Source organism: Channa argus, chromosome 14 (assembly GCF_033026475.1).
Source record: "Channa argus isolate prfri chromosome 14, Channa argus male v1.0, whole genome shotgun sequence".
Taxonomy (NCBI): Eukaryota; Metazoa; Chordata; class Actinopteri; order Anabantiformes; family Channidae; genus Channa; species Channa argus.
This window is the reverse complement of record NC_090210.1, coordinates 19308846-19335062: the sequence shown is the minus strand read 5'-3', so window position 1 is coordinate 19335062 and position 26217 is coordinate 19308846. Positions and strand designations below refer to the sequence as shown.

The 26217-nt window shown below is 38.0% G+C and overlaps 1 protein-coding gene across 7 annotated transcripts in view; it reads left to right on the top strand.

Moving 5' to 3' along the window:
- LOC137098786 (piezo-type mechanosensitive ion channel component 2) overlaps positions 1 to 26217 on the top strand; it is an 80957-nt gene that overhangs the window by 33746 nt on the left and 20994 nt on the right. For 4 of the 7 annotated variants that reach the window (XM_067475385.1, XM_067475384.1, XM_067475381.1 and 1 more), the window contains exons 9-31: positions 10 to 129; positions 1840 to 1875; positions 3022 to 3139; positions 4929 to 5110; positions 6621 to 6851; positions 7319 to 7430; positions 9338 to 9531; positions 10308 to 10456; positions 11054 to 11227; positions 12132 to 12173; positions 12772 to 12804; positions 14238 to 14503; positions 16692 to 16852; positions 17845 to 18021; positions 18281 to 18403; positions 18914 to 19114; positions 19225 to 19429; positions 19949 to 20050; positions 20256 to 20421; positions 23269 to 23512; positions 23776 to 23893; positions 24930 to 25086; positions 25606 to 25695. In XM_067475385.1, coding sequence (XP_067331486.1) covers positions 10 to 129; positions 1840 to 1875; positions 3022 to 3139; positions 4929 to 5110; positions 6621 to 6851; positions 7319 to 7430; positions 9338 to 9531; positions 10308 to 10456; positions 11054 to 11227; positions 12132 to 12173; positions 12772 to 12804; positions 14238 to 14503; positions 16692 to 16852; positions 17845 to 18021; positions 18281 to 18403; positions 18914 to 19114; positions 19225 to 19429; positions 19949 to 20050; positions 20256 to 20421; positions 23269 to 23512; positions 23776 to 23893; positions 24930 to 25086; positions 25606 to 25695 — 3401 coding nt within the window. The remainder of the gene's footprint in view (positions 1 to 9; positions 130 to 1839; positions 1876 to 3021; positions 3140 to 4928; positions 5111 to 6620; positions 6852 to 7318; positions 7431 to 9337; positions 9532 to 10307; positions 10457 to 11053; positions 11228 to 12131; positions 12174 to 12771; positions 12805 to 14237; positions 14504 to 16691; positions 16853 to 17844; positions 18022 to 18280; positions 18404 to 18913; positions 19115 to 19224; positions 19430 to 19948; positions 20051 to 20255; positions 20422 to 23268; positions 23513 to 23775; positions 23894 to 24929; positions 25087 to 25605; positions 25696 to 26217) is intronic. The other 3 variants (XM_067475382.1, XM_067475383.1, XM_067475386.1) reach the window with 3 other exon arrangements.

Sequence of the window (26217 nt, the reverse complement as noted above, 5' to 3'; positions counted from 1 at the left end):
TTTTTGCAGGATGACAAGGACGGAGATATGTGTGAGGAGGACGATCTGGCTGAAAACAGAACAAATAACTCAGCCAACAGGAAGAGGCAGCTGTGGTGGGAATCACGCCAGGGCACCGATGAGAAAAACGTACGTGAGGGTTAATGCCCTGACGAATAATTAAGAATTGTTTATTGGACAGGTCATCGAGTAATCATCCTTTGTACAATGAGACCCCCGTCCAAACAGTCACACGGCCATGACGATATCTTGAAGTACTCTTTGGAATGTTTTTCTTCACATTTTAAAGTCCTCGGAGTTGAATGTTTCCTCGTTTCAGTTGACGCACAGTCAACAATTTTAGCTTTAACTTAAGGTGTTGGAAAAAAGTGTGGCTGTAATCATCAGGGAATTATTGTCATTTCCATACACACACAGATTTTCGGTGGCTCATAAGTAATGGAACAAACTAACATAATTACCAACATAAGGACTGACTTTTAATACTTTAATACTGACTTGGCCAGTGCCAGAATATCCAATTTCATTGCCTATAGAAAATGCTTGGGTAGCATTTGCTGTATGTTTATTCAACATTATTCATCAACAACACCAATGGTTTTACAGCATTTAGCTAAAGAGAGAATATCACCATATATGCCTCTTAATTATATTCTCCTACTTTTATGAACACGGTTTCATAGGCAGCCATACATCACAGTGCCGTAACACTGCCTCAACCACATTTGACAGATGATCTGGTGGAGATTGCTCTGGATCATGTGCTGCTCCTTTATTTCTCCTTGCGTTTCTCTTCCCCTCATTCTGATACAACTGTGTTTGCATTCATTCATTCATTCACTTTGGTAACGACACACCCACCTCCTCAGAGTGTTCTGGACTTGGCTAAATGTTGTGAAAGGTTCTGCTTAACCGTGGAAAAACTTCTGCTGTCATCTAGTTTAGTTTAGTCGTCTACTGTGGTCTTCCAGACTTTTTACCCTTGCTGAGCTTGACACTTAATTACTTCTTTTGTTTCAAATGTTTCAAACTGTTTATTAGCCACTCCTGAGGTGTTTGCCATCTTCTATGTGGGTTTTTTCAGTCTAATGATGTCTCATTGTTGGACCTCAGCTTCCCAATGCAAATGTGAGCCTCCGAACAACCACGTGGCCTTTACTCTGCTTGCTAAGTCCTGGAGTAATCTGGGAACAGGCCACCCCTGTCCACGCAGCTGTAAATGGTCTATACTGCTCGTCAGCCTGCTCGCCAGCCATTTTTTATGAGCCACCAAAAATGTGTGTTTGTGTGGGTGTGTGTTTGTTAAAATGGCTGTAATTCCTTAATGGTTAATGCCACACTTTTGTTTAACCTCTTGAATTACCTGAAAGTCTGGACTTCACTTCAGTGTGGTTGTGTACAGAGGCCAGATGCCAAAAAGCTTGTCTTTGTTCCAATAGTTATAATCTCTGTTAGAAGATAACAGAAAACTAACGCTTTGTTAAACTGTAGACTGAGGCTGTAGCAGTTTGTTTTCACAAGCTTACGTCTGGTTTAGTCGAGCATTCACCTACATTTTACACTCATCCCTTGAAAGATTTCAGCTAGAAATGCACACACACTTTCTCACACTTACTGACCTTGTTCCCATATCAAGGACTGTAGTCTGTCTTCAACCGCCACCTCTTGAGGTTTAAAAGCTTTTAGGGCATACAGACACAGATGAGTGATGGGCTCGATTTACAGAGTAGTGCTGCTCGGCTTTGTTCCTGCTTATCAGCGACTATAAAGAACACAGAGGCCTTTGACTTCGGCTCATCGATAACACATCTTGCCTTGTATGCTCTTTTCTCCTCCTAGCTACTCTCCACCCAGGATGGCATCAGTACAACTGAGGTGGGGGCTGCTCTGGATGTGTCTTAAATCTGTGCATTTTACGCCCATTTTACCCCATTCACCCCTCAGTCTTGCTACAAGAAAAAGGAATCACTGCAAAGTGCTTTCCACACTGCACCCTCATAAACCAGGGTTAGACCTGTGTTTAAGACTTTAACTGTTTCCATTACCCCATAGTTGGTGGTTAACATCAAAGGTTAATCTGGACACTAATTCTGATGAGCTAATCTCACGCCCAAGGCTTTACAGGTGACTTCTGAAATAGAAAAATAGAGGATGCCAGATCCTCTAATAAACAAGTATAAAACATACTTATGAATGAAATCTGAAGAAAACCTATCTTGGTAATAGGACATGCCAAGTAATAGATTTGCTATTCATGTATGTGTTTATTTTTTAGAGCATTAAAAAAAACTTCACTTTTCCCAAATTGAATAAATTTTCAGGTACAAATCAAAAATTTGTCTCAAGGGTTTTTTCAGTCTATACAACATTTGACACCCTCAGACCTTCAAATTATATATGGAAAAACATTCCCAAAGAAACCCTTTTAATGGAAAACAATGTATCATTATTGTTTTAATTTAATTATCTGTGAGCCTGTTGTCTTTTTTTGTCTGAAGCTTGTATGTCTTATAACTGCAGCTTTCACAGAATAGGTTCACATTTTTCAAGTCTTTCGCACTAAAACACCTGCAAATTTAGAAGAAACCTTACTGATCTGTGCAACTCTGTCGAACTTGAGAAATCATTTTTGCACAGAAACAGAATTGTTACAGCGTAATCGCATCTTAATTTTTCTCAAGCCCAGGCTGGACATGAGATTGCAGGAACCAAAACCACGTGAAAGTAGAAAAAGAATCTAATCCCCTTTTCATTGTTTTCATTTCCTGAAATGCTTGGAAGCCTGGATATAAACGACCATTTGCATTGGCATAAATCAACCAATGTGCAGTGTGAAAAGCAAAAAAAAGTCCCTCTACTGCCCCACAAAGCCAGATTGCAGTACCTAAAAATCCATTTACAGTATTTACACAAAATGAATGACTCCTGTTTGTCATTGTGGGGCAGGATGCTTGAAAATTATGTAATCCCAAAACAAATCTGTTCCTCAGTTGTAGAAATTTAATGTCTGATGATCTACAGGCTGTGCCCACCTCAAATGGGACATCCTTTGACTTTGTCACAGCTGAGAATGGACCAGTCTGCTTGGACTTGTACTCCACCCCCCAGTATAAAATGGACCAGCCCAGTGACGGAACAGGTGAGGTGTTTATTCTTTTTTTCTGCTATTTTTCTTTTTTTTCTTTCTTCAAATTTGCTTTAGTAACACTTCCCTTTAAGTATCCAACAATTGTAAAAGGAGTTTAATAATCTGCCACTGATGAGGGGAAGTTAAAAGTTACAGAAACTGGAAAGTTGAAATCACCAAAAGTGGTCAATGGACAGTCATTAATATATGCTGCTGTTAATAGATAATTGTACACAGTTGTATTAATCTGTAATTTATCTTTATTACCACCATATAAAATTGCTGTTGATATATCTGCACTGCTATGAGTGCTGTTTAGTGAGTCTGTGTCAGCAAAGAATTTAAAATAAGTGTTGGAGTTTAATTCTGTTGACAAACATGAAAAATGTTACACAATGTAACATTAAAGGAGTCAGAGAGATGATTTGCTTTAATTTTATGTGATTATACACAGCAACGGAAGGTAATTAGGAATATTTACAAATTTTTTTTTTACTTAAACAGTACATAAAACTTTAGAACTTACTTCATTAGTAATATTAATTCATGAGAATAATGTACTATAGCAATATCAGAGCTTGCAAAGTAAGTACTTTTAGTTTAGAGAGTTGTCTTTGGCTTTATTACAGAGTGATTGACTAGTAATAGTATTTTTAAATTGTGGTATTGCTGTTTTTGCTTAAGTAAAACATGTTACTGTCTTGTATATTTCTTTGCACTTTTACGGTATGTTGCACTTTGTTGGCTCTGAATTAACAGAATTATCCTAAAGAGGCACTTCACTGATTTTATGTGTCATTGTCAATTTAATAGTCACAGGGGGGCTGTGAATACAGCTGTCTAATGTCTTCTGCAGCTCTGACGGAACTTTGTGAAGTCTAAGCAAATTAGTTTGAGCTTTGAGAATTTTTTTAAGAAAAAGTACAATACAAACTGATCTTTTCAAGCACAAAGGGCTAAAACTTAGTATGTGGGACCCACTTCTAGCTCTTTTGTCAAACCGATTACACCGCTTAGATCACTCTTTTATGTAATGATTTAATAGTCACATGAGAAAGGAATTTCACTTTTTTGAATTTGTCAGTCCAAAAACATTTGTTTAGGTTTAGGGCTTAATCTAAATTTCCTTCCCTGTAGGTGCACATGCGTGAACAGTTATCTGTCTCTGTGTGTGGCCCTGTGATAGACCAGCAAACTGTCAGGTTCAGATAATGGATGGATAATGGATAGACTCCTGTTAATTTATTTATACACTGTTTGTTTCTGTCTTTTGAACAATAGCAAAAGCATTAATTCATAATGTTTTAAATGTGGTTTGAAAACTCTGAAGTTTAAACAAAATAATGTCCTACAGTAAACCCTTTGCTCTAGAACAATAAAATTTATGTTTCTGAACAATTCACTTGTAAAATGGAGCAAACAGTGTCCGTTGTAGGATGTACTGAAACCGCAACACCTGAAACAGGACAGGAGGAATTAAGGGTATAGAGGTCTCTGAGGAACGTTGGAAGGAGGCACTGGAGTGGATGCGATCTTTGTCAGTCTGTGGTAGATGCGTCCTTGAACAAAGTTTTACTGATTGTAATTCAAAAACAATACATTTTTAGTCACAGTGCCTTTGCCTTTATCCATCTTCTCACATGTAAAAACACAGTTAGGATGGTGTTTAAAAATAAAGATGTTCTTTCCATCTATTGGCCCAGTTTTTATGGAAGTGCAGGGAGCGCTTAACGTCACGCCAGAAACCAGAGCACCCACTGTAACTGTTTTAACAATGAGTCCTGTTTCTCCATCAAACCAGAGAAAAAGGACGAGAGTGTGTATGAAGTGTGTTTGCCCCCGGAGGATTCGGCGTTGGAGAGTGGAGAAGAGAGGTCTGAAGGAGGAGAGGAAGAGATGAAGAAAAAAGGAGGCAGTACAATGATCAAAGTCTTCCACTTTATCATGAAACAGAGCTACATCTGTGCTCTTATAGCCATGATGGTGAGTAATTCAGCTTACAGTTGGCGTGATGTAGGAGTTAACAGAAGCAGACTTCTGTTGCCATTTTGTGTTGTGTTTCTCTTAACATTTTTTTTGGGTCATTTTAAAATCCACAATTAACAGACTGTTGAAAAAAACGATTCTCTTTAGGTAGAGTTGTAGCCAGTGAGCCTACTTCTGAAAACACTGAAGATGGGACAGATTTCCAGCTTTTGGTTTGAATTCATGTCAGAATATATAAACTAATGTCAAAATGTTTAGACTCATGAACATGGAAAGTAAGAAATGTCAAAGCTATAGAGCTTTAACAAAAATGCTTTTTTAATTTTATGAATTTGTTTGGCAGAGACAGTGTACAATAATAAGGTATCAACTGTTATTAAAAACATTGAAACATCTACACATCTAATGAAACGACAAGATGGCAGAGAAAGCAGTATATGACAGTAAAGTCAGGGCAGAGTACCGAAAATGCTTATGGTGGCGTGTTTGATGATTAATGAACCAGTTTCTTAGATGTTTCTGATTTATTATTTAAACACTGTATGAGGTCAGTTCTCTTAGTTCCACTCATCTGCACTTTTTACTGAAAATGCAAACTAACTGAATGCACGTTTCCAGAGACGAATAATGCAGTCCACTCATAATGCACCTCTTGGCGAGCCATAGGAGGCATGTATGATATTTACAAACTGGCTGAGTGGAGGAGATGACAGACCACCATGCATAATTTTGTATGTTAAACACAAATTTCAAAGTTTTAAGGCTATGCTTGCATATGATTTTGCAATGGTGTCATCGTACTGATGATTCTAAGGGTGTTAGTGTGGCGTCCAAAACCAGATTTTGGTTAGAAGATACCAAACCCTCCCACCTCCTCGTTCACCTCAGCACCTTTGTTATTATTGCTGTTTATTTAACATACAGTATCTACCTTATTTTTAACTTTTTAACTTTTTTGACATTTTTTCGTAATAATTTATAATTACCAGGGGAAAAATACAGGCGACATTCTGAGTTATTTTATTCAGATTTTAGTTAGTTGTGATTACAAGCAGTTTCAGCTTTGTTTTTGTTAAAAAGTTAAATCCTAAAAGTCCTAAAAGTAATCAAAACACAATACAGGTGTTAAATAACTGCATTACCATGGTTACCGTGTAAACAAGCTTTATACAAAACATATTAGGATTTGTAGTTCTAAAAGTAATATTATTAATAATGATAAAATGTAATTACACTTGAAGCACGATACAAAATAATCACATTTTGATTTGGGAAAACGCATTCGAATTACATCCAAATATTCACTGTGTTTTAAATGAAGACCACCCTCAGTAAATGTATATTGTTATGGTGTTTTTTAAGTAGCCTAACTTATGCTGTACAGTGTCATAGGCCATGTTGTGCGTCTGTTAAAAAATAAAACACAAAAAAAGCATCAAGATCAGGCCGCAAATTGGGACATGTTCCAGTATTTGTTTTAAGATTTTCTGCGATTTGTCCTCTTCAGGCATGGAGCATTACATACGTCAGCTGGCTGACGTTTGTCTTCCTCATCTGGTCTTGCATGCTGTGGATGGTGAGGGACCGGAGGCGCTACGCTATGCTGTCCTCTCCCTTTATGGTAGCTTATGGCAACCTGCTAATTGTCCTGCAGTACATTTGGACCTTTGAGAACATGCCTGAAGTCTCTGGGCTCTTTGTTAAAAAGAACAACCCCTTCCACTCACTTTCATCCAAGGTTTGGGATCCAAATACCAGTCAATAATGTTTTTTGATTTTAACATTCACAATGCATTTCTGTTTATTATTAAACCGTGTGTAGTATTTGTAGTATTTTGACATATTTAGGAATATCTCAGACTTAACAGCTACTGAATAAAATGTTCTAGAGTGGCTGGTTGCCACAGACCTGCAGTGACCTTAATGTGTTTTTTATCACCCAAACTACTGTTCTTATAAAAATTGCACATTTTTATCTCTTTGTGGAGCAGACATGTAATTTTGTTTAACACTTGGGCCAGATGTTAAGTCCCAGACGAGTACAACACATATGACCTAAAAGTGTTGACGATACTGCATCTCCTCACGTTGTGTTGACCACCCTTATTGTGCTCTCAGCAAGATGAAACGATAAATTCTTTGCATTTAGTTTATCTTTACTCACTGTTCATGTGTTTGTCTAAGCCTCTTATTTATTGCATATAGGTCCTGTGTCTGCTGAGCTTCTGGCTGCTACTGAGACAAACTCTTACAGAGAGACGAGAAAAACAAAAGGAAGACAGTGCAGGTCTCTCAGATGTTCATGTGGATGATCAGGGTAAGCTCAGATTCTTACTTTGATATTGTAGATATACTGTATAAATAATATAAATATATAAGCAAACTTAAATAAAAAAAAAAAACTTATAAGAGGATATAGAGGATATAATAACAAGTAGAGTGCAGCCAGGTTTGGGTGGGAGTAGTACACTTTTTTCAGAAAGCACAGTTCCATATAAAATAGCCTGAAGACATTACTGTAAAAGGGCTTTTGAACTGTACAATCAGGTAAATCAGTCTGTAGTTATATAAGTTGAGTTTGTTGTAAGTAGTGATACGGTATCTCCATCACACACAGTGCGGTGGGCTTTTGCCGAGACCACTCAGGGTGTCCTTATACGTTACTAAACAGGTAAATGTTCCTGTTTCTGAATGAACACATAAGAGAGTTGACAAAATTAAATTAAGTGTTGTTGAAGAGTTTTGGCATTGATCTGTACGTCACACCCTTAGAGGACCACCTGTCCAAATGAAGGCTTCTTCATAAGTCTACAAATACTGTAGCTCCAGTCCCTCTTCTCCACAGTAACTCAAAAAGTGACACAATGGTGGGTCATTTAAGATGGAGGAATATTTACCTGAAGTAAGATATTATGTTAACTTGATTAAACCTAATATTATGGCCTTATCACTGTTGTCTGTAAACGCTGGCTGCAGCCACCCTGAAACTAATGATCACTGTTAGGTCCTGTAAGGTATCGTAGCTAACTAACCTGAGCCAATTAGCTCTCACTCTTGCTTTGACAATAAAGAATTTCCTGTCCTTCACCTCCCAAGCTGCAGCATTATTGACCCATCCGTATCATAATTGATATATCATCACGGTCTCTGCGCCTGTAAGCTTTAATCCTTGTGGCATCGTATATCCACAGCTAAGGCAGGGGCTTTTTATTTTGCCCTCTAGGGCTCCATGCAAGTCAGGTGATAGAGAACAATGAATTGATCTGATTGATTTGTGGATGGTAGATGGAAAATATAGTTACTCTTATGTTTGGAAACCTTGGAATTAATTTCAGTTTGCCTTGGCTCGCTCTGCACATCTCATACTCTACTACAGCTTATTTACATAGTCAGGGAAGAATGATGAGGCTGTTTTGCAACTGATCCACATTTTTACCCTCCCTGTTCACGAGGGCATTGATTACCACTCCACTGAGAAATTCCAGCTCAGATAAGACTTCACAGAACATATTTTAAACAAAATATTAATATTCCACTTCGCAGCCTAAGGATATTCACTCTTCAGTTTGTTTAAAATGTCTATTCTTCATTTAGTTAAGGTAATGTAATATAAATACTATATAGTATATAATGTAAAAGACAAAGACTATTCATTAATGAAGATTTATAAATGACGTTTTTAGCATTTGAGTGTCAAATCATGATTTCAACTCGTGGTCTTAATGCGGGTGACGAGGTTTTTAAGGGGGTTTAAATTGCAGATGTGTGAATCAGTGAACGGATTTGCCTCCGCTGTCGACTCTGGAAAAAGCTAGAGCTTTCACCTTGAGTTATGATTAATATGTTACAGGGCTGTAAATATTGATTATTTTTGTTGTAAATTAATCTGATTATTACTTTCTTAATTGAGATATAAGGTGATACCGCGCAAAACCACAGTTCAAAACCCCAAATTGTAACAAAGAAATTCAAATTACTGTAATGTGGGCTAAGGAAAAGCTGCAAATTGTCAAATGTGGGAACATGATACCATACATTTGTAACTTTTTTGCTTAGCTAATCTATTGACTAACTGTTGTAGCTTTAATATGTACAGAAACATTTTAGGTACAACCAAAGTAAAAGAACAGGTAGCTTGGTAAGGTTATTGATTTAACCAATAGCCCAAATGAAAGTCAGGCTGTCACTGAATACAGTTTTCTGATTTGCTGCTATGTTTTATAGAGGAGGAGGTCTCTGACGAGGCAGAGGATCAGGACTCCATGCATGTTCTGGGCAACATGGTCATGGCTCTGCTGGTTAAATACTGGATCTACATCTGTGGGGGAATGTTCTTCATCGTTAGCTTTGAGGGAACAATTGTCATGTACAAGATCATCTACATGATGATGTTCCTCTCGTGTGTGGCATTGTACCAGGTAACATGTTGGTGACGGAGACTGCTGCGAATGCCTTGAATGGCTTGTATTGCATGTCTGATATGGGGATTTAAGTTGGGGTGAGATGAAGAACTGAACCATGTAATGTCTTCTTGTGCATATGTTGGTTCTATTCATGTAAGTATGGATTAAGTACATGGATCAGTAAAGTGAAAATGTCAAGAGATAAGATTGTGGAGGCATTAAAAAAGATCATTTTAAAAAAAACATAACTCTCTCCATAGATTACGGAGCTCAGCTCCATTGTGGAGGAAATTAGACTACAGTTCTCATATACACATTATCCTCTACTTATAGAAATGTAAAAATAACATTGAGAAATGTAATTTAAATGTAGGATTATTAAAAAATTATTATTATTAAAAATAAAATGTTTTTGTCATTAATATGTAAACAAAAAAGTTTGATGAAATAATGCCTTTTGTTTTTACACCTAGTGGAAAGTAAATTGAGTGCATTTCATATCATACTGCAAACAGGAAAATAAGGCAATATTAAGCATGTGGTTGGGATTTGGTTTCCTAATCCAATTTCCCAAAGACAGAAGGTGCCGACAATTTTAGTAGTGTGGTAAAGTTTGTGTACAGCAGGCCCATAATCCAGAGTGTATTCTCGACTGTTTTATAATCCCGGCCACAGTAAAACTGAGCAGTCACTTTAAATCCAGATGTCCTCTGTGCTCTGTTTTATTTTATGCATTATATTCAGTCAGATAGCTCCCAAAACAAAACAAAAAATGATTTATTCCTGTGTAGGTGCACTATGAATGGTGGCGAAGGATCCTGAAGTACTTCTGGATGTCGGTAGTGATGTACACCATGCTGGTTCTTACCCTCGTCTACACTTTCCAGTTCAAGAACTCGTTGACCTTCTGGTCGCAGATGCTGGGCATGGACAAAGAGGGGTGAGCTCTGCCATTCCGAGGTTGGCTGTCACTTCTCAGTCAGATTCAAAGCTGTACAATAACTTCAAAGCATCTGTTTTCTCTTCAAATTTAACTTGTAGACATTCTCTGTATCCAAAAATACTTTGTATGTCCAAAGATATTTTAGGTAATGGAAAAGGGTGTGTTCACGAAAGTTCAGGGAGTTTGAACTACTGGTGGTTATTCCAACACAGAGTTTATGGATAATGTTTCAAACGATTCACGTTTGTCTGATCTTTATTGTTTTTTCAGCTTTTGAATGCAGTTTTGGTTGTAATTCAACTCAGAAAACACAACTTCACTATACATGCATTACACATTGAGAAATACAGAGAAAAGATACAGTTAATGTAGGTTAATGTAGAAAAAGCATCTAACAACATTAATCAATTACACAAATGCTGCATGTAAATATCCCGTGGTTGTTAGGTAATGTACAGGTTTTATTTTATTTTTCAACCGTTTTTTTTGTTAACCTACACACATTACTCCTAGGCGCCACAAATACATACTTTACAACTCTAAATAATGCAAACCTAACCTCAAGTCTCCTTTTTGTCTTTTCCATCTGTGCAGTTTGAAGGACCTCGGCCTGGAGCAGTTTACTGTGGCAAAGCTGTTCACCAGGATTTTCATCCCTACTTCCTTCCTGCTGGCATGTATTCTGCACTTGCACTACTTTCACGACCGCTTTCTCCAGCTCACCGACCTGCAGGCTGTAGTGGCCAAAGAGGAGAGCACTATCTACAGGTGAGACATTTTTCTGAGCCTACCTGTCTCCGAAAAGACTTTTTGTTTTTTGTATTAGTTTAAGTTCACATAACTGAAATTCGGGCAAATTGCATAATCTCACCAAAAGTAATATAGAAACTAAATCTGCACATATTGCTGAGCGGAAAAAAAAAAAACTAATCTGAAATAATTTTCACGATAATAACAAGAACATTGCCAAACTATGTTTCACAGTATGGCAACTGTATGCAAAAATCCTATATAATGTAACAAAGCCTGATGGACAAAAATGATCTTTGCCCTGTTCTTAAAACATCAGACCAAGGGTGAATCACTGTCTAGGCCAGGGGTCACCAACATGGTGCCCGCAAGGACCACATGAGCACATAATCGGTACCCAAGAAGTAGCTCTCAGTTTCAAATAGGTTGGTGACCCCTGTCTAGGCAAAGTTGGCAACTGCTACATTTCAACTGGTTGTACAGTTTATTAAATGTTTACCTTTTGTTATTACTAATCTGACAATTTGTTTATAATTATTAAAATAAAGAGCAAGATCTCATCTTCAAATGTCTTGTTTTTTTCCAACCACTAATCCAAAACCCAAATAGATTAATTTGATGACCACAGATATCAGATAATTTAATATTCCCATTTGAAAAGATGGACTTATTAAATGGAATTATTTTCCGTTATTTTCCACAGACAGAAACATTCATCCCTTTCTCACATCTCGTATCTGCCATCGTGGGCTTCATTGTGCGGCTCTGTGTTATAACATTTTCCCTGTCCGTGTTTCGCTTAACTTGATTGTTTGAGTTTTCGTGGATTACCATCGTTTCGCTGCTGCCCGCTCAGCACCTCTTTGCTCTGCTTCTCTCTGTGACCTGCTTTTGTCTCTTCTCTGCCATCCGTTTCTCACAGCCATGCTAAAGTCAATGGGCGTGTGTATCTGATCATGAATAGGTGGGTATTTGCTTGCTTTCTGTGGCATCCATCCCTACCCCCCTTCACATCAGAGTATAAACTTCCTTGTCCAGCATTGTCTCCCCGACACTAATGTTTCCTCTTCATTCTGTTTGCCAGAGAGGGTACATTGATGAGCTTCTGGAATATTTTAACTTCTGTAGTTTTCATTTTTCACTTACAGGAATTATGTTCTTTGTAGGTTTTGTATTTTATAATTTTGCCTGTAGCCTTCACTTGTTGGGTTCTCTGTGAGCTTTCTCGATCTTTAACCCTCCCTCCAAAGCCAGCCCAGCCCTTTCCTAAATAAAACCCTTGTACCACTCTCCAGTAGTTTCACAGGCTGTCCATCTTTGGGATCATCCTCAAGCATGTTTGAACATTGTTCTTCCTTTCCAGTCTTTTAATGATCCACACCCCTCTGTGCACTGAACCCCCTTTGCTGATGAGGCTTGTCTCTCCCAAACTACAGGAACCTTTTGGCCACTTTGTATGCACTTTATTAAACTTGTGATATATATAAGTGTGAGTTTCAGCCTGTATTTATCGGTTTCTCTCCTCACCGTTGACTTTTGTCTAACTTCATTGTTCTGAGCAGCATCAAGCAAAAAATTCCCACTCAACAGAGCAAGTAAGTGTGACCACTGAAAACCAAAAATGCTTGCCTTGCTATGTGGTTCATGTGAGCCAAACCTGACCTTTGACCCTAATACATTGCCTGATTAAAGCATTTGTGCCTCATTTCAGCTGTTACCATCCGTCTGCTGCAAGGAGAAATTTCCTCAGACTTAAAACAGATTATTTTAAAGAATGCAGAAGGAATGTGCACTGCTTTTTGATGACGATGCCTGATGGACAAATAGCTCATGGTTCCCATCCTAACATTTGCATTATTACCTTTTGAAAATCACCCAGAGCGTGTGTATGAGTGTGTGTGTGTGTTGTATTTGTATGCTTTTGAGGACAGAAGGCCTGCAACAAAATCTCAGTTTATTCCTATTGTTATTTTTTAAAAGTGTTTAAAATTAGTGTTACTTTTTGGTAAGCTGTGTGACATGGTTTAAGTCACATCTAAAGTCCTTCTTTCTGTCTCTGCATTGTTGTCTGAAAAGAAAGTTGGCATGGTCAGATGTGTATACACATTTCAAGCAGTAAACGTTTAAAGTCAGAAGCGAGGAACGAGAGCAGAAAGCCTCTAAAATGTAGAAGCACACTTTTTATTTCATCTGTTCACATTTGTACATTAATGGAATATACTGGGGCATCTTTAGAGTCGTCTACTGCCCAATGGTTTCAAGGAGGTGAGAAAAATAAAATAAAACTTAATTAGGAGGCAACCAGATACTGTATAAAACAGTGCAAATTGCTGGGAACATTTGAAAGGCAGTGGTAGGAACAGGTAATCAGTAAAAACCCACTGCCTCAGCAAAATGCTGCAAACAACCAACCTGGTGAAAAACTGGACACTAAAGTGAAGTAACTGATCATTTATAGCAGATGGTTATAAAGTTAGGTTTGGCAGTAAAAGGCTCTGCTCTGCGAGTTAACTCTCAGAAGTGCAGCAAGAATTAATCTACCTTTGATTAATACATTTTAAGCAATAAACCTCCGCAAAGTCAGCAGTACCAACAGTTTAAGAGGAGAGGGACGTTAGGGTGGGAGATGAAGCTGCAGCAAACAAATTTGGCACAAAGCATCAGCAGCGTTTCAGAGAAAAGATAAACAGGTCACCGTGGACAAATGTATAAATGTGATCGGATTGAGGGTCTGGAGGATGGGAGCCCACTGAGGCAGATTTGAATCGGGGAAGCAAATATGGAATGCAAATTAGTTACCAGTTGAGACTGAAAGATTTCTTTGAAAGACTGTGTGATATAATCCAAAGCTTTAAAGCAGCTACTAAATATTACATAATTAAATTAATAGTTTAAAGAAATGCTTCTCAAAGAGAATTAGTCATGTGGGTAACGACGTCCTCACAAGTGTAAAAATCACGTTTTGTGAGTTTGCATGTGACTTTGCATTTAATCATTTTTTAATTTCTTTTTTTTAACATGTCTTCAGACTAGTGCACCAGGATGGCAGCCTGGCAGACCTCACCGTGCTCAGCGCCAGCTCGGTGGATGCGGCAATACCCAGAGAGGACGAGCCTCAGGGGGAGTGGGGGACGGAGAAGGAGAAGGAGCAGGCCCTGGTAGTGGTGATGGACGACATTGATGTGAGCGGAGAGAAGCCCAGGAGCTTGTCTGATGCGAGGCAATCTAGCACCGACGAGAGCCACCACTGCAGTGCAGGGACCGAGCCGGAGCCGAGCACCGAGCAGAGCTCAGGTACTGCAGGTCCACAACAGTGCAATGCAATAAAACACAATAAAATGATCAGTCAGCCGTTGAAGTGTTGTTCCTAACTTATCTAATCACTTAAACACAAAATGATTTAGTGTTGATCGCAGCTTGTTCGAGCTCACGGAGGTCTGGAATAATTCAGTGCGGAGAACTGAAGATACAGTGGTTTGTCTTTGCAATCTTGAAAGCATTAACATGCAGGGTATAAAATACCTGGTATCAAAACACCCCCCAGACACTCATCAGGCAAATATGGCCCATATGGTAATACCAACACCAGTACTTGTGGTATTATATGTTGAATGGACTTTGTTGTGTGTTCACGTTTGCTGTCCTGCTTTCTGTCTCATTGTTACCAATGGTATTGGAGTATTCTGGTCCATCTTAAGAATAGTTCTTTGAAAAAAAATGCTGTTGTCCATTTATTAGACTAATTGTGGAAAGTAAGTAGTGGTTGTAGTAGTAGAAATGTACTCCAAAATGTATATTTCCAGCTATAGTCTGATAGAAACTTAGTGATATTTATACATTTATATACTAGTTGTGCTTATTAATACTTTTCCTGCTTTTTACAGTATTCAAATGTTTCCACACATATCACTGTACACTGTAAGAAATGAAGGCCTTGCTGTGCAGACCTCATGGCATCTTCAAAATGCAGTAAAAAGTCACCTCAATATGAGACTCATATGAATATTCAGTCCGCGCACTGTAGCTTTAAGGACAAATTTGGGCATTTTTTTTTTCCATTTTCTGCCACTTTACACTCCTATTCCACTACGTTAAAGAGAGAAATATAAACAAGTATATTACATCTCAACATATATTTGACATTTGTCGTTATTTAGGTTAATATTTTACATAAATCGTATGAAAAGATAAAATATTATAGCTCTGCCTGACTTATGTGGATACTTATGCTTAAGTAATGAGCGGGTAACTAGTACTGGGGTATTTTCTTACTTTAGTTTTTGTTACTTTTACTTTGGTAAAATTATCATTGTCATTTAGAAGAACATGCAGTAAACTAACGTGTTGCATGTCATAATGTGCTGTGTCAAGTTTTTTTACATTGAGTTTAAGAGAAAATCTATGAGAACATTTTATTGTAAAAACAGATGGCAGATTAGTTTTGATTATTGTTGAATTATTTGTCTGAAGGCTGCATGGTTGATCGCAGCGCTGAGTTGAGTTTCCCTCCAAAGTATATTAAAGCTCCCTGAGCTTGTTTACTCCTTTTAATGTGTTTAAAGCGGAACTTACACTTACTGTTGTCTAAAGAGAGACATTTCCTCCCAGGTCCCGGAGCATACGACCTATAAGGCCGAAGCTCTGTTAGAGGAGTTCAGTCTGCTGCCCAAGTATCTGCTCCCTGCACTCTCACCCACGAGCCATTAATCACCTCCAGCACAGTTTTAAAAATTTGTTGTGTTGCAGATTTTTTGGGTGCCGTTGAAATATATCTCCAGTTTTCTGTTCCTGACACAGCGTGTAGCTCAAGTGCTCCGTTTCACACATTACATCTTCCTTCTTACGCAAGCTGCACCATTAGCATATTTACACAGTGAGGCTGGTCTTAAATTAAAGTGTTGTTTATACACACAGAGTCACCGCGATAAAACATAACTCTGCAGGGCCTCTCGATTTATAATCAGTTGGAAGATATATGAGCTATATGCCTTCCCAGACTTTCTTATCCAAACAATGAGGCCCCTATTAGAACCTAGACTTATATACCTTAAGGAAAAATAAACTCACCATACGCTAACTGGAGTTTTTGTGAAATCTTTGTGAGTCCGTTCATCAAAGCCCAAGGTAACTCTTCAATTTGAAACTTACCAGAAAATGCTTTTCATATTTAAGAAGATGGATCAGCTGGGTTTGTTTGCCCTTTTTTTTTTTTTGCCTATGTTCAAAATAACGGAGAAACATTTTTCGAGTAGTGCTGCATAGAATAGTGCTCCATGGCACAGAATAATATGATATATCAGGCCTGGGTTAAACATATCATTTAAATAGATTTCAGTCAAATTAAAATGAATTGGAAGCAAAATGCCAGTAGATATGTGATAGTGTTTTAAACAGAGGAAATAGTGTTGCCAAGCTGAGATCTCCATTTGCACCTCTTCAGTCTAGTTGGTTTTTCTCTTGAAGCATATCTCTTCTTTTTCAGATCTGAAGAATAAATGGCACCTAGTGGTCGACCGATTGACTGTGCTCTTCCTCAAGTTCCTGGAGTATTTCCACAAACTTCAGCTGTTCATCTGGTGGTTATTGGAGATCCATATAATCAAGATTGTGTCTTGCTACATTATCCTGGTCTGTGTTGAAGAGGTATAAAAGATCTCTCTAATAACAGTTATGTGACTAAACTCAATGTATAACTTCAGCTTACCATTCACACTTGACTTTGATTTGTTAGCTCTAAATTAGGTGGTTAAAGTACTAAGTAAGTAGTAAAGATAGGGCTACCAGATGTTTCTGTAATTTGTTTTGATGTCCTTGAATCTACAGTTTTCCCTTTTTCTGTATATGTTGCAGGTATGCAGCGTTGTACCAAGTGGTGGATTTCATTTTAAATCTACACATTCATCACAAAGTTGTTGACATTCATTAATTGAATGTTGCTGGATACATTGTTACCCTAAGCTCTAATTAAGTGATATGAATGAATGTACTCACTCATTAAAAACATTGACATAACCAGTATTTTAATTGCAGCATGGTTTACATCAGTGTTTACCTGCCAGCAGCCTTCCTTTTCTTTGCCTTTGCTGATGTGTCACCACTGCCTGCTGATTTGTTGAATAATGTGAAAACATTGGGGGACTGTGACTCAAATTACGTGTGGGGATGTGCGTGCATGATTTATTTATTTACTTTTTTTTTATGCTCAGATAGTCTATAAATAAAGTTGATCTACTGAGCTAACGTCAGCTAACTTGAAATAGAACAGGATCATCTACAGCCACACATAGTAGGCCGATAATAATTTGGAAATATTTGATTGGTTTCTGGATGGGAATAAAGTCTTGATCTGAGTTTTTTTGCCATCAGATCTCTTTGTGTTTGCAACAAAATAAGGATTTTGTCTTGATAAGCACATGCTTTTAAGTTTGTTGCATATTAAAACGCATATTTTTAGTTTAGTTTGTTTTTTTTTTACTTTCATAAAAACCATCATTTGGAAGCATTGTATCCCTTAAAGGCATGTGTTTATATGTAATACAAACAATATTGCTTGCTAGTGGTGGGGGTGGTAGTACCAGTAGTAGCAGTAGTGTTTTTTTCTTTTGTTCTTTTCACCCGTCTCATGTCTTCTGCAGGTGTCTTTGTTCAACTGTGTGTTTGTGGCGTCCTGGGCCTTCGCGCTGCCCTACAGTCAGTATCGGCCCCTGTCCTCCAGTGTTTGCACTGTGTGGACGTGTGTCATCATCGTATGCAAAATGTTGTACCAGCTGAAGTCCATAAACCCCCCATCCTACTCAAAGAACTGCAGTATGGTAAATAATGAGTACATGATATTTGAACTTCGATGTAAACACTACAAACTGCGTCACATTATTCTAACTCTCCTTAATGGCTTGTTTGAAAAGTCGTATATATATTATTATGTATATATTATTACATAACGTATGTTGTATAATATTCATATAAATGCAACAATTACGTTTGATTATTTTATTTCATGTTAAATATCACAACTGGGAGGGCACAGTAAATCATAGCCATATCACAGCCAGCAATACTTTCTGTCCACAGCCGGAGAACTACTCAGATTCACAGAAGTCTGAGATGAAGGAGTCTCTGCTCTACAAGCACCCCGTGGATCCAGCCAACTGGGTTGGCTTGCAAAAGTCTAATGACCTGTTGGGATATCTCAGGGTGAGTACTATGACATATGACAGAAGGATCAAACACATCAGGAAGGAAAAAAAAACAATTTCCCCTCACACTGCCACTGAAAGTTGTGTACTAAGGTTTAGTTATTTTCATTTGATTAGATGAATGAAAAAACTTCAATACTTTAATGTTTAATTATATAAACACATAATTATTGAACTGTATAATATATCATACACTTTAATGTGCACTACTCTCCTGTGCATATTTAAATACGCCACTGGAAATGCACAACTCTATATATCTACTTGCTCTCCTTCGTATTCTGTGTTATATGTACTGTTTATCTACTTAATTGCGCTCTACTGACTGCGTTGTACCGGTTTTGCTTTCACTCCTTGTGTTTCTAATTTTTTTCAAAAATGCTTTCATTTCTTTGTATCACTTGCATCATGCAAAGTCTATGGAGACCCTAACTTTAGTTTCAGCATGCATATTCAACAAATAAACATTGAGCACAATAAAATGTCTTCTCTGTCACTATTTTTGCAGAACAACATCTTAATGTTGGCTCTCTTAGCATTCGAGGTGACCATCTACCGCCATCAGCAGTACTTTAGACTGAGGAACAAACTGTCACCTCCGGCTGCTCAGATTATCTTTCATGACATCACAAGGCAGCACCTGGACCTTGGGATCATCAGCTTCATCAAATATTTTATAAACTATTTCTTCTACAAATTTGGACTTGAGGTAGAGAATGTGGAGAAGTGGGAAGCGAGTGCTTTGTGCTTTGTAATCAGAACATGTGAGGAAGGAGTTTACATATGCTTTCTGTGTTTATTCCTCTTGTTTTCCAACAGACATGTCTACTGTTGGGGGTGAACGTCATAGGGCAGCGTATGGACTTCTATGCAATGCTCCATGCCTTTGCCTTAATAGCCGTGATGTACAGACGAAGGAGGAAAGCGATTGCCGAAATCTGGCCAAAGTACTGCTGCTTCCTGGCCAGCATGCTGACCTTCCAGTATTTCATCTGCATCGGTTTTCCACCTGCAGCCTGTAAAGGTGTGTGTGGTCTATTTGGCAAGATGGCTCTTTTAGATAGTCCACAAAAAAGTCACTGACAGCCAATTAGTTCTAAGATTTTAAGCTGCCAAAAAAGAAAAAGAATCTTTTTTTTTTTTGCCCAACTAATAGTTGTAAACTCAAAAGTTATGCATAATGAATTAATTAAAAAATTACAAAAGACAATCATCATAACATTTGAGAAGTAGCTTCCCTACTTTGTTTCACATTTGTTAGTAAAGTTGTAGGTTCAGAAATTGCTTGTTTACACAATACATATGGGTTTACTATAGATTATGTTCCAGAGTTGTCTTGAGGCACTGAATTGTTTCACATAATTATTAAAATACACCAAGAGCTCACATAGAACCTGCGTTGCACCTTCTGTCTTTTTTTTCTGGGTTTGTTACTAAATCTCTAAATACCTGTCCTGCCAGTCCTTTTCAAGAGTTCCAGACATAAACCTGACAATTAAATGTATTGCATTTGTGATAGTAATGGCGGTTATTTTCATTTCAGACTATCCTTGGAGGTTTCCCAGCTCTACTACAGACTCCAATGTTGTCAAGTGGCTCTATGTTCCAGATTTCCTCACCAGGCCAAATCCATTGTTCCTCGTCTGTATGTTACTTAGTTAAATGGGAGATTTGTTTGAAGAATGAGTTTTAGAGGAAGTATGCAAATCCACTGCTTAAGTAAAAGTAGCAATGGAGCAATATAAAATACTAAATTAAAAGTAGCTTAAAATACTTTACAGATTTTTTAAATTACAGATGCCCCAGTCTCTATTTTTTTAATTACAGATACTATCTCTTCTCTTTTCTAGATGACTTTATGTTGCTGCTCTGTGCCTCTCTTCAGAGGCAGGTCTTTGATGATGAGAACAAGGCAGCCGTCCGCCTCATGGCTGGAGACAACGTGGAGATCTGCAGGGACCTGGACGCAGCTTCCTTCAGCGTCCACAACCCTGTCCCTGATTTCATTCACTGCAGGTACAGCAGCTAACGTTATACTACGCTTAACACTCCAAGAGTACTTAGCCTGTAGTATAACACATGTATTTAAACGACTCATTTGGATTTCAAATTACCTCGAAACAGTTGTCATAATTCTATTGAGTTGAAAGCTAGTGGATCTATTAAAAACAACATAGTATGTTACGTTGCCATTACTTTGTAGCCGATGACTTACTGTAAATATGCATCTAAACTGCGATAACAGCAGAAATGTAATGTCAGTGCACATTTCAAGCACATTTTATGACTTAGTGCTCCTAACTACTCTTAATAGAAATTGAATACTTCTGTCTATTGGCTTAGGTCTTTGGTACTTGTCTTATTTCTACAGTGTACAATAGGTTTCTGAATGCATTAGGATTCTTCTGCTATGTACGATTTTATTTTTTCTTGTCGGTGTTGTACGTGTTCAAAGAAATGGAACCACCTGCAACTCAATTGTGCCCTCTGATATAAAGGTTAAAGATTACATGTTAAACCCATTCACTTTGCTCCACGCAGCCCCCCTTCTACCTGCTCTGCTATGCTTTTTCTATCTGCTACACTGCGTTATAGCCCGCACACTCCCCTCAGGCGTTATTTATGATCAAACTATATGAGAAGTTGGCATTTATCGTCAGAGTTTATAGTGAGTAGCTTATACATGAGGTACATGCACTTTACGTGGGTATTTGATTTTAATGTTGTTTACTTTTATGTTACTTCACTACAATTCAGAATGAAATATGACTAATTTTACTTTATTATTAAAAGAAATGCCTTTGGCATGTTTTTCACGTTTTTTTTTTGTAGGAAAGTATTTATTGCAGTTTTACTTGAGTAGTGAGTTTGTGGACGTTTATGTGGACGGTTGTGGGTTTAATTCCTACACTTTAATTTAATAATTTAATAAAAAATCAAAAAAGCCTCAACCCAACATACTGTCCTGTACCAAGAAACAATATGTTCTTTTTTTTAAATGTATTTCCTGTTTGAAAATATTATTAAGAAAATGGCGTGTTCTTAAAAGAGATTACACATAAATCTTATCTTGATTATGCTTGTATTTTCTCATCTAGGCGTGAATGTATTTTTTAACTATAAGTGTATATTTAAATATCAGGTCATTTTAATTTCTTCTGTTAATTTTGAAGTTGGTGTACAGCAGCTGTTCCCTGTGGTATTGTCATTGACAATAGTGGTACTTTTTTATTTGTCTGATTTGTATTTTTTGAAAAATAGCTGGTGTCTTTACCAAACAGTGGAGATCAAATCAAGCTTTACGAGTAAAGGTATTATTCTCCCCAGCAACCACTGTGGAACATCATAGTGAAACACTTAACTGTGTACCCAAGTCTCTCCAGATGTCTCTCTCCCATAATGCTGCCAGCTCTGTAGAGAACTACTGTTGTATTTGGCAGTGAACTGTGTAACTGTAGAAATCGTAAGTGGGGTGGTGCTGAATAACAACATACTCACTCAGCAAGATCCCTTATCCTTGATAAATAAAGGCAAGAGGAAACTGATAACAGTAGCTCGTGTCAGTAGCTTAGAGAGAGTAATTATTGAATACCTACTGTAAAGGTAATTCAGATTTTTGGCTGTTGTCCCACATTTGAATCTAGATACTGATGTTGCAGATATAAAATAAGTGAACAGTGGTTTTGAGAGGCAGGGAAACTGAGAGCGAGTTTGAAATACAGCAAGAGCATCCTGACCTGGTCACAATCATTGATTATGTGCTCTTCACATTCCACTGTTTTGATGCTCAAAGTGGACAAGTCTTTTATTAACGCACTCTGTGTCCATCAACAAGCCCTAGCAGGGAAAAAGGGAGCTTTACAGCCTGTCTGTCCACGCCACAGCAGCTCTGCACTTATTCCATCGTTTCCCTCCAGGATCGAATTACGGATACGGGGCGGGGGAGAAATCCATAATCCACAAAAACACTCTGTCCGTCACTCTGCGACTCAGACGCTTTTGCCCTGTACTCTAACTCAATAAATAGCTTTTAAGTATGGAAAAGGTATTTTCTCCCCCTGATGAAGAAGGACACTCACTCAGCTATTCCGGCCCATCAACGCGTCGTCCGATCCCAGCGCACTTCATCAGAGCTGCTTCCTAAAGAGTGCAGTTGTTGTTGTGGTCCCGTGTTTTCCCCACGTCTGTCAAATTAAAGCACATTTGCTTCCCATGTTTTCACTGTGCATATTATAACACAGGATCCACTCGCAAGCTTTCAGCACGTTAGACACAAGAAGTGTACATACCTGAGCTGAGTGACAGGAGTCAGGTTTCAGTTCTGGTTCCCATTCACTGACCCTACTTTTACCGGTGCACAGACACTAAGTGATACACTAAGTGTGATGGATGGGCTGATTATGCACACAACAAGAGAAAGAACTGAAATGTTTTCTAGAGATTTCTATGGTAAACTGGCATCCTTGTTAGCAATAGGCGTCATACAGTAGGTCTAAAATTAGACAACAAACTTTCCATTTCCAATCTGTTGTGTCTCGAAAGTGTTGTGTCCAGTATAGCAGTAACGTTTACAATAAAACCAGACTTGGTAACATCTTCATGTAAATACATATCTGTCCCTCTCCTTTAAGTTTAATTTTTGACAATTGTGGACTACATTTGCCATTCATAAGAACAATGGTGGACAAAATATCTTAAAGCAGCTCTAATTGATATCTTTATAAAAAGAAAATAACACTGTGAAAACAATGTGAGAGTGTAAAAGTGCACGGTGGGTGACCCTACAGAAGATTATCCGCTGAATATAGAGACATTTCTATTGTTTCCATTCACATGCAACTCTACTTTATTTATGTCCTCCAGGTCCTACCTTGACATGATGAAGGTCATAATGTTCAGCTATCTGTTCTGGTTCGTCCTCACAATCATCTTCATCACGGGAACTACACGCATCAGCGTCTTCTGTATGGGGTACCTGGTGGCGTGCTTCTACTTTCTGCTCTTTGGCGGAGAGCTGTTGTTGAAGCCAATCAAAAAGATCCTGCACTACTGGGACTTTCTGATCGCCTACAACATCTTCGTAATCACAATGAAGAACATTTTATCCGTAAGTAAAACTGTTAAAACTGATGACTACAGATTTAAAGAAAACAAAATAATCCTATGTGCTGAGGACATGAGGATATACAGTATAGTGTTAAATTTTCTTTCTGCATGGATGTGCAAACTGCAAAAAAGAAGCTCATTAGTGTTTTGAGCATTTGAGTTCGTACAAAATAACGCGCGTGTGTTAATTGAAATATTAAATATTGAATATTAACAATGATCTTTAAACATTTATGTATTTTACTTTCTTTGTTGGATCTATAGATCCTGGCTTGTGGCTACATCAACTCTCTGATCAAAAATCAGTGCTGGTTAATCCAGCTGTTAAGTCTGGCTTGCACCATTAAGGACTACCACATTAACACCAGCCAGGATGGGCAGCGTGAGTGGATTTAACATTTCATTTAGTTGTTTCTTAAAATTGTATATAAGTGGGTACAGCCACCATATTTAATACTGAAAAGGGAGCCAAAATATTAGAACCACCTCTTCTTATAATGCACTACAGTACGACTCCAATACCCACTTTAACCAAATATCCTTTGTGACAGTCTTAACCTAAAAAATGAGAAATTGCAACTTTGTAAAAGTATAATTTATGGCAGAACACTGTATTGGATGGCATTAACTTGCACACGTGAACTTGTATAGCTGAATGTTATAGCTGATTGGTGTATATACACAAACACACACATACACACACAGACGTGTCGCTGTGATTTGCTGCCCCAGTCTCTATTTGCGAGCATGTTTACTAAGAACTTGAAATTAAACCCACACCCTTGTTTAATTTTCAACTGTCAGGCCAATTACTCTAGATTCTGAATGGATATTATCTTAATCCCACTGAGAAACTAATTTGCAGTGACTGGACACTATGTTGCAATAGTCAATGATACACAAAAGTTTGTGCATAATCTTAAAATTAAATCAACGGCTTTGGACTTGACCCTTCAGGGGTCACCACAGCACCACATGTTCTGCACATTTATTTGGAACGAGTTTTTTACAGCGTCAGCCCCTTCCTGCCGCAATTCTCCCATTTTTGTCCGAGCGCAGGGCAAGCACCAAGGTTTCCTTTGGTGGCTAGGCGGGGTCACACCTGATGGGGTGGGATTCAAACTTGCAGCCTTCTGCATCCCTGTACATAATCTTAAAATAAAAACATCCTTGAGAGTCTGTGCAACTTACATTCATGAATCTCTTACATGTCAATGATGCTCTTTTCAAATGACAATACTGCCACTTGGACAAAAGGTAGTTTTTATCTGCTGCACAGCTGCTCACATTCAAAGCAAAGAATAGATTCCTTAATTCATACCTCCTGAAAAAAGGAAGTAAATAGTTTGTTGAGGTGGTAAAACTCATAATTTTTCCTAAATTTGATTAATGAACCTGCTGTGTGTTGTCCTTTCCAGCTGCTGATCAGCGCTGTGAGCTTCCTAGTAACGAGGCCGGCATCATCTGGGACAGCATCTGCTTTGCCTTTCTGCTTCTGCAGAGACGAGTCTTCATGAGCTACTACTTCCTCCACGTGGTGGCTGATATCAGAGCATCACAGATCCTGGCATCCAGGTACTGTACACAACTCAGCTGCACAGTTTAGCAGAGGACACTAATAAACATGTAAGTTTAGTAAGTTATGAATAACAATTGGAGACACATATAGTTGTCCGGCTATAAATCAAAAAGTCAGCGGTGAAAAAATGGTTTTATTTGGGAATCATTAGGAAACAAAAATGCTCAGAGACTGCAAATCTTAAGATCAGCAGGATTTATTCAGAAGTAAACAAGGCTTGTAATAACACGTGGGTAATCACAAAATTTGTCTTGTCGGCTAAGTGTACAAGAATGTAATAAGTGTGTCTTGCTACGGTAGAAACACTGGTGACTTATGTAAAGCAACCGCATCTACGATATAAAAATGTTAACAGTTGGTGTAAACTGTTGGGCGTGGAAGTTTGGCATGACAGAAAACATGTGCGAACCACTGAGTTGAGGTGTCAGTTACAGATTCTGTTGGTACAATAATGGACTTTGGGAATTAGGTCGTACACATTTGTTCGGTTGCTGATGTGTTTCTTTGTGTTTCAGAGGAGCAGAGCTTTTCCAGGCCACTATCGTGAAGGCGGTGAGGGCCCGATTGGAGGAAGAGCGTAAATCTGTGGAGCAGCTGAAAAGACAGTGAGGCTAAAATTTTTACATACGTCACATGGATTGATTCTATTTTGGCTTGTGGGTGTTGTATACAAAACTAGGATTCAGCCCTAAGCGCAATGCTTCAAAGTTTTTGCCAGATATTTCAGTTTACCTTTAAAATCTGCATACTGTAACTATGCATAAAGTGCCAAAATAATGCACATAAGCATGATTAGTAGACTTACTATTAGTCAGAGTAGTTCAAATAACACTTTTTGCTATTGCTTTGTTGCTATTTGAACAGTTTTTATTCATTTAAAGGATAGGATTGGTATTGTTGTATGTTTTCATGTTGTTAACTAAACCCATGATGAGTCTCAAACCACTGGAGTAAATGGTGCATTTGCTCAAGACTCTTTTTAGCTGTAGATTGATACACATTTTGTGTACAGTTTTTACAATACCTGACTATGCATGTAGAACGGAAGCAAAATAAATCATGTGTTCATGGTAACGAATAAACATATGTAGTGCAGCAGTATGACTTTAATAATGTGTTTTTAATAC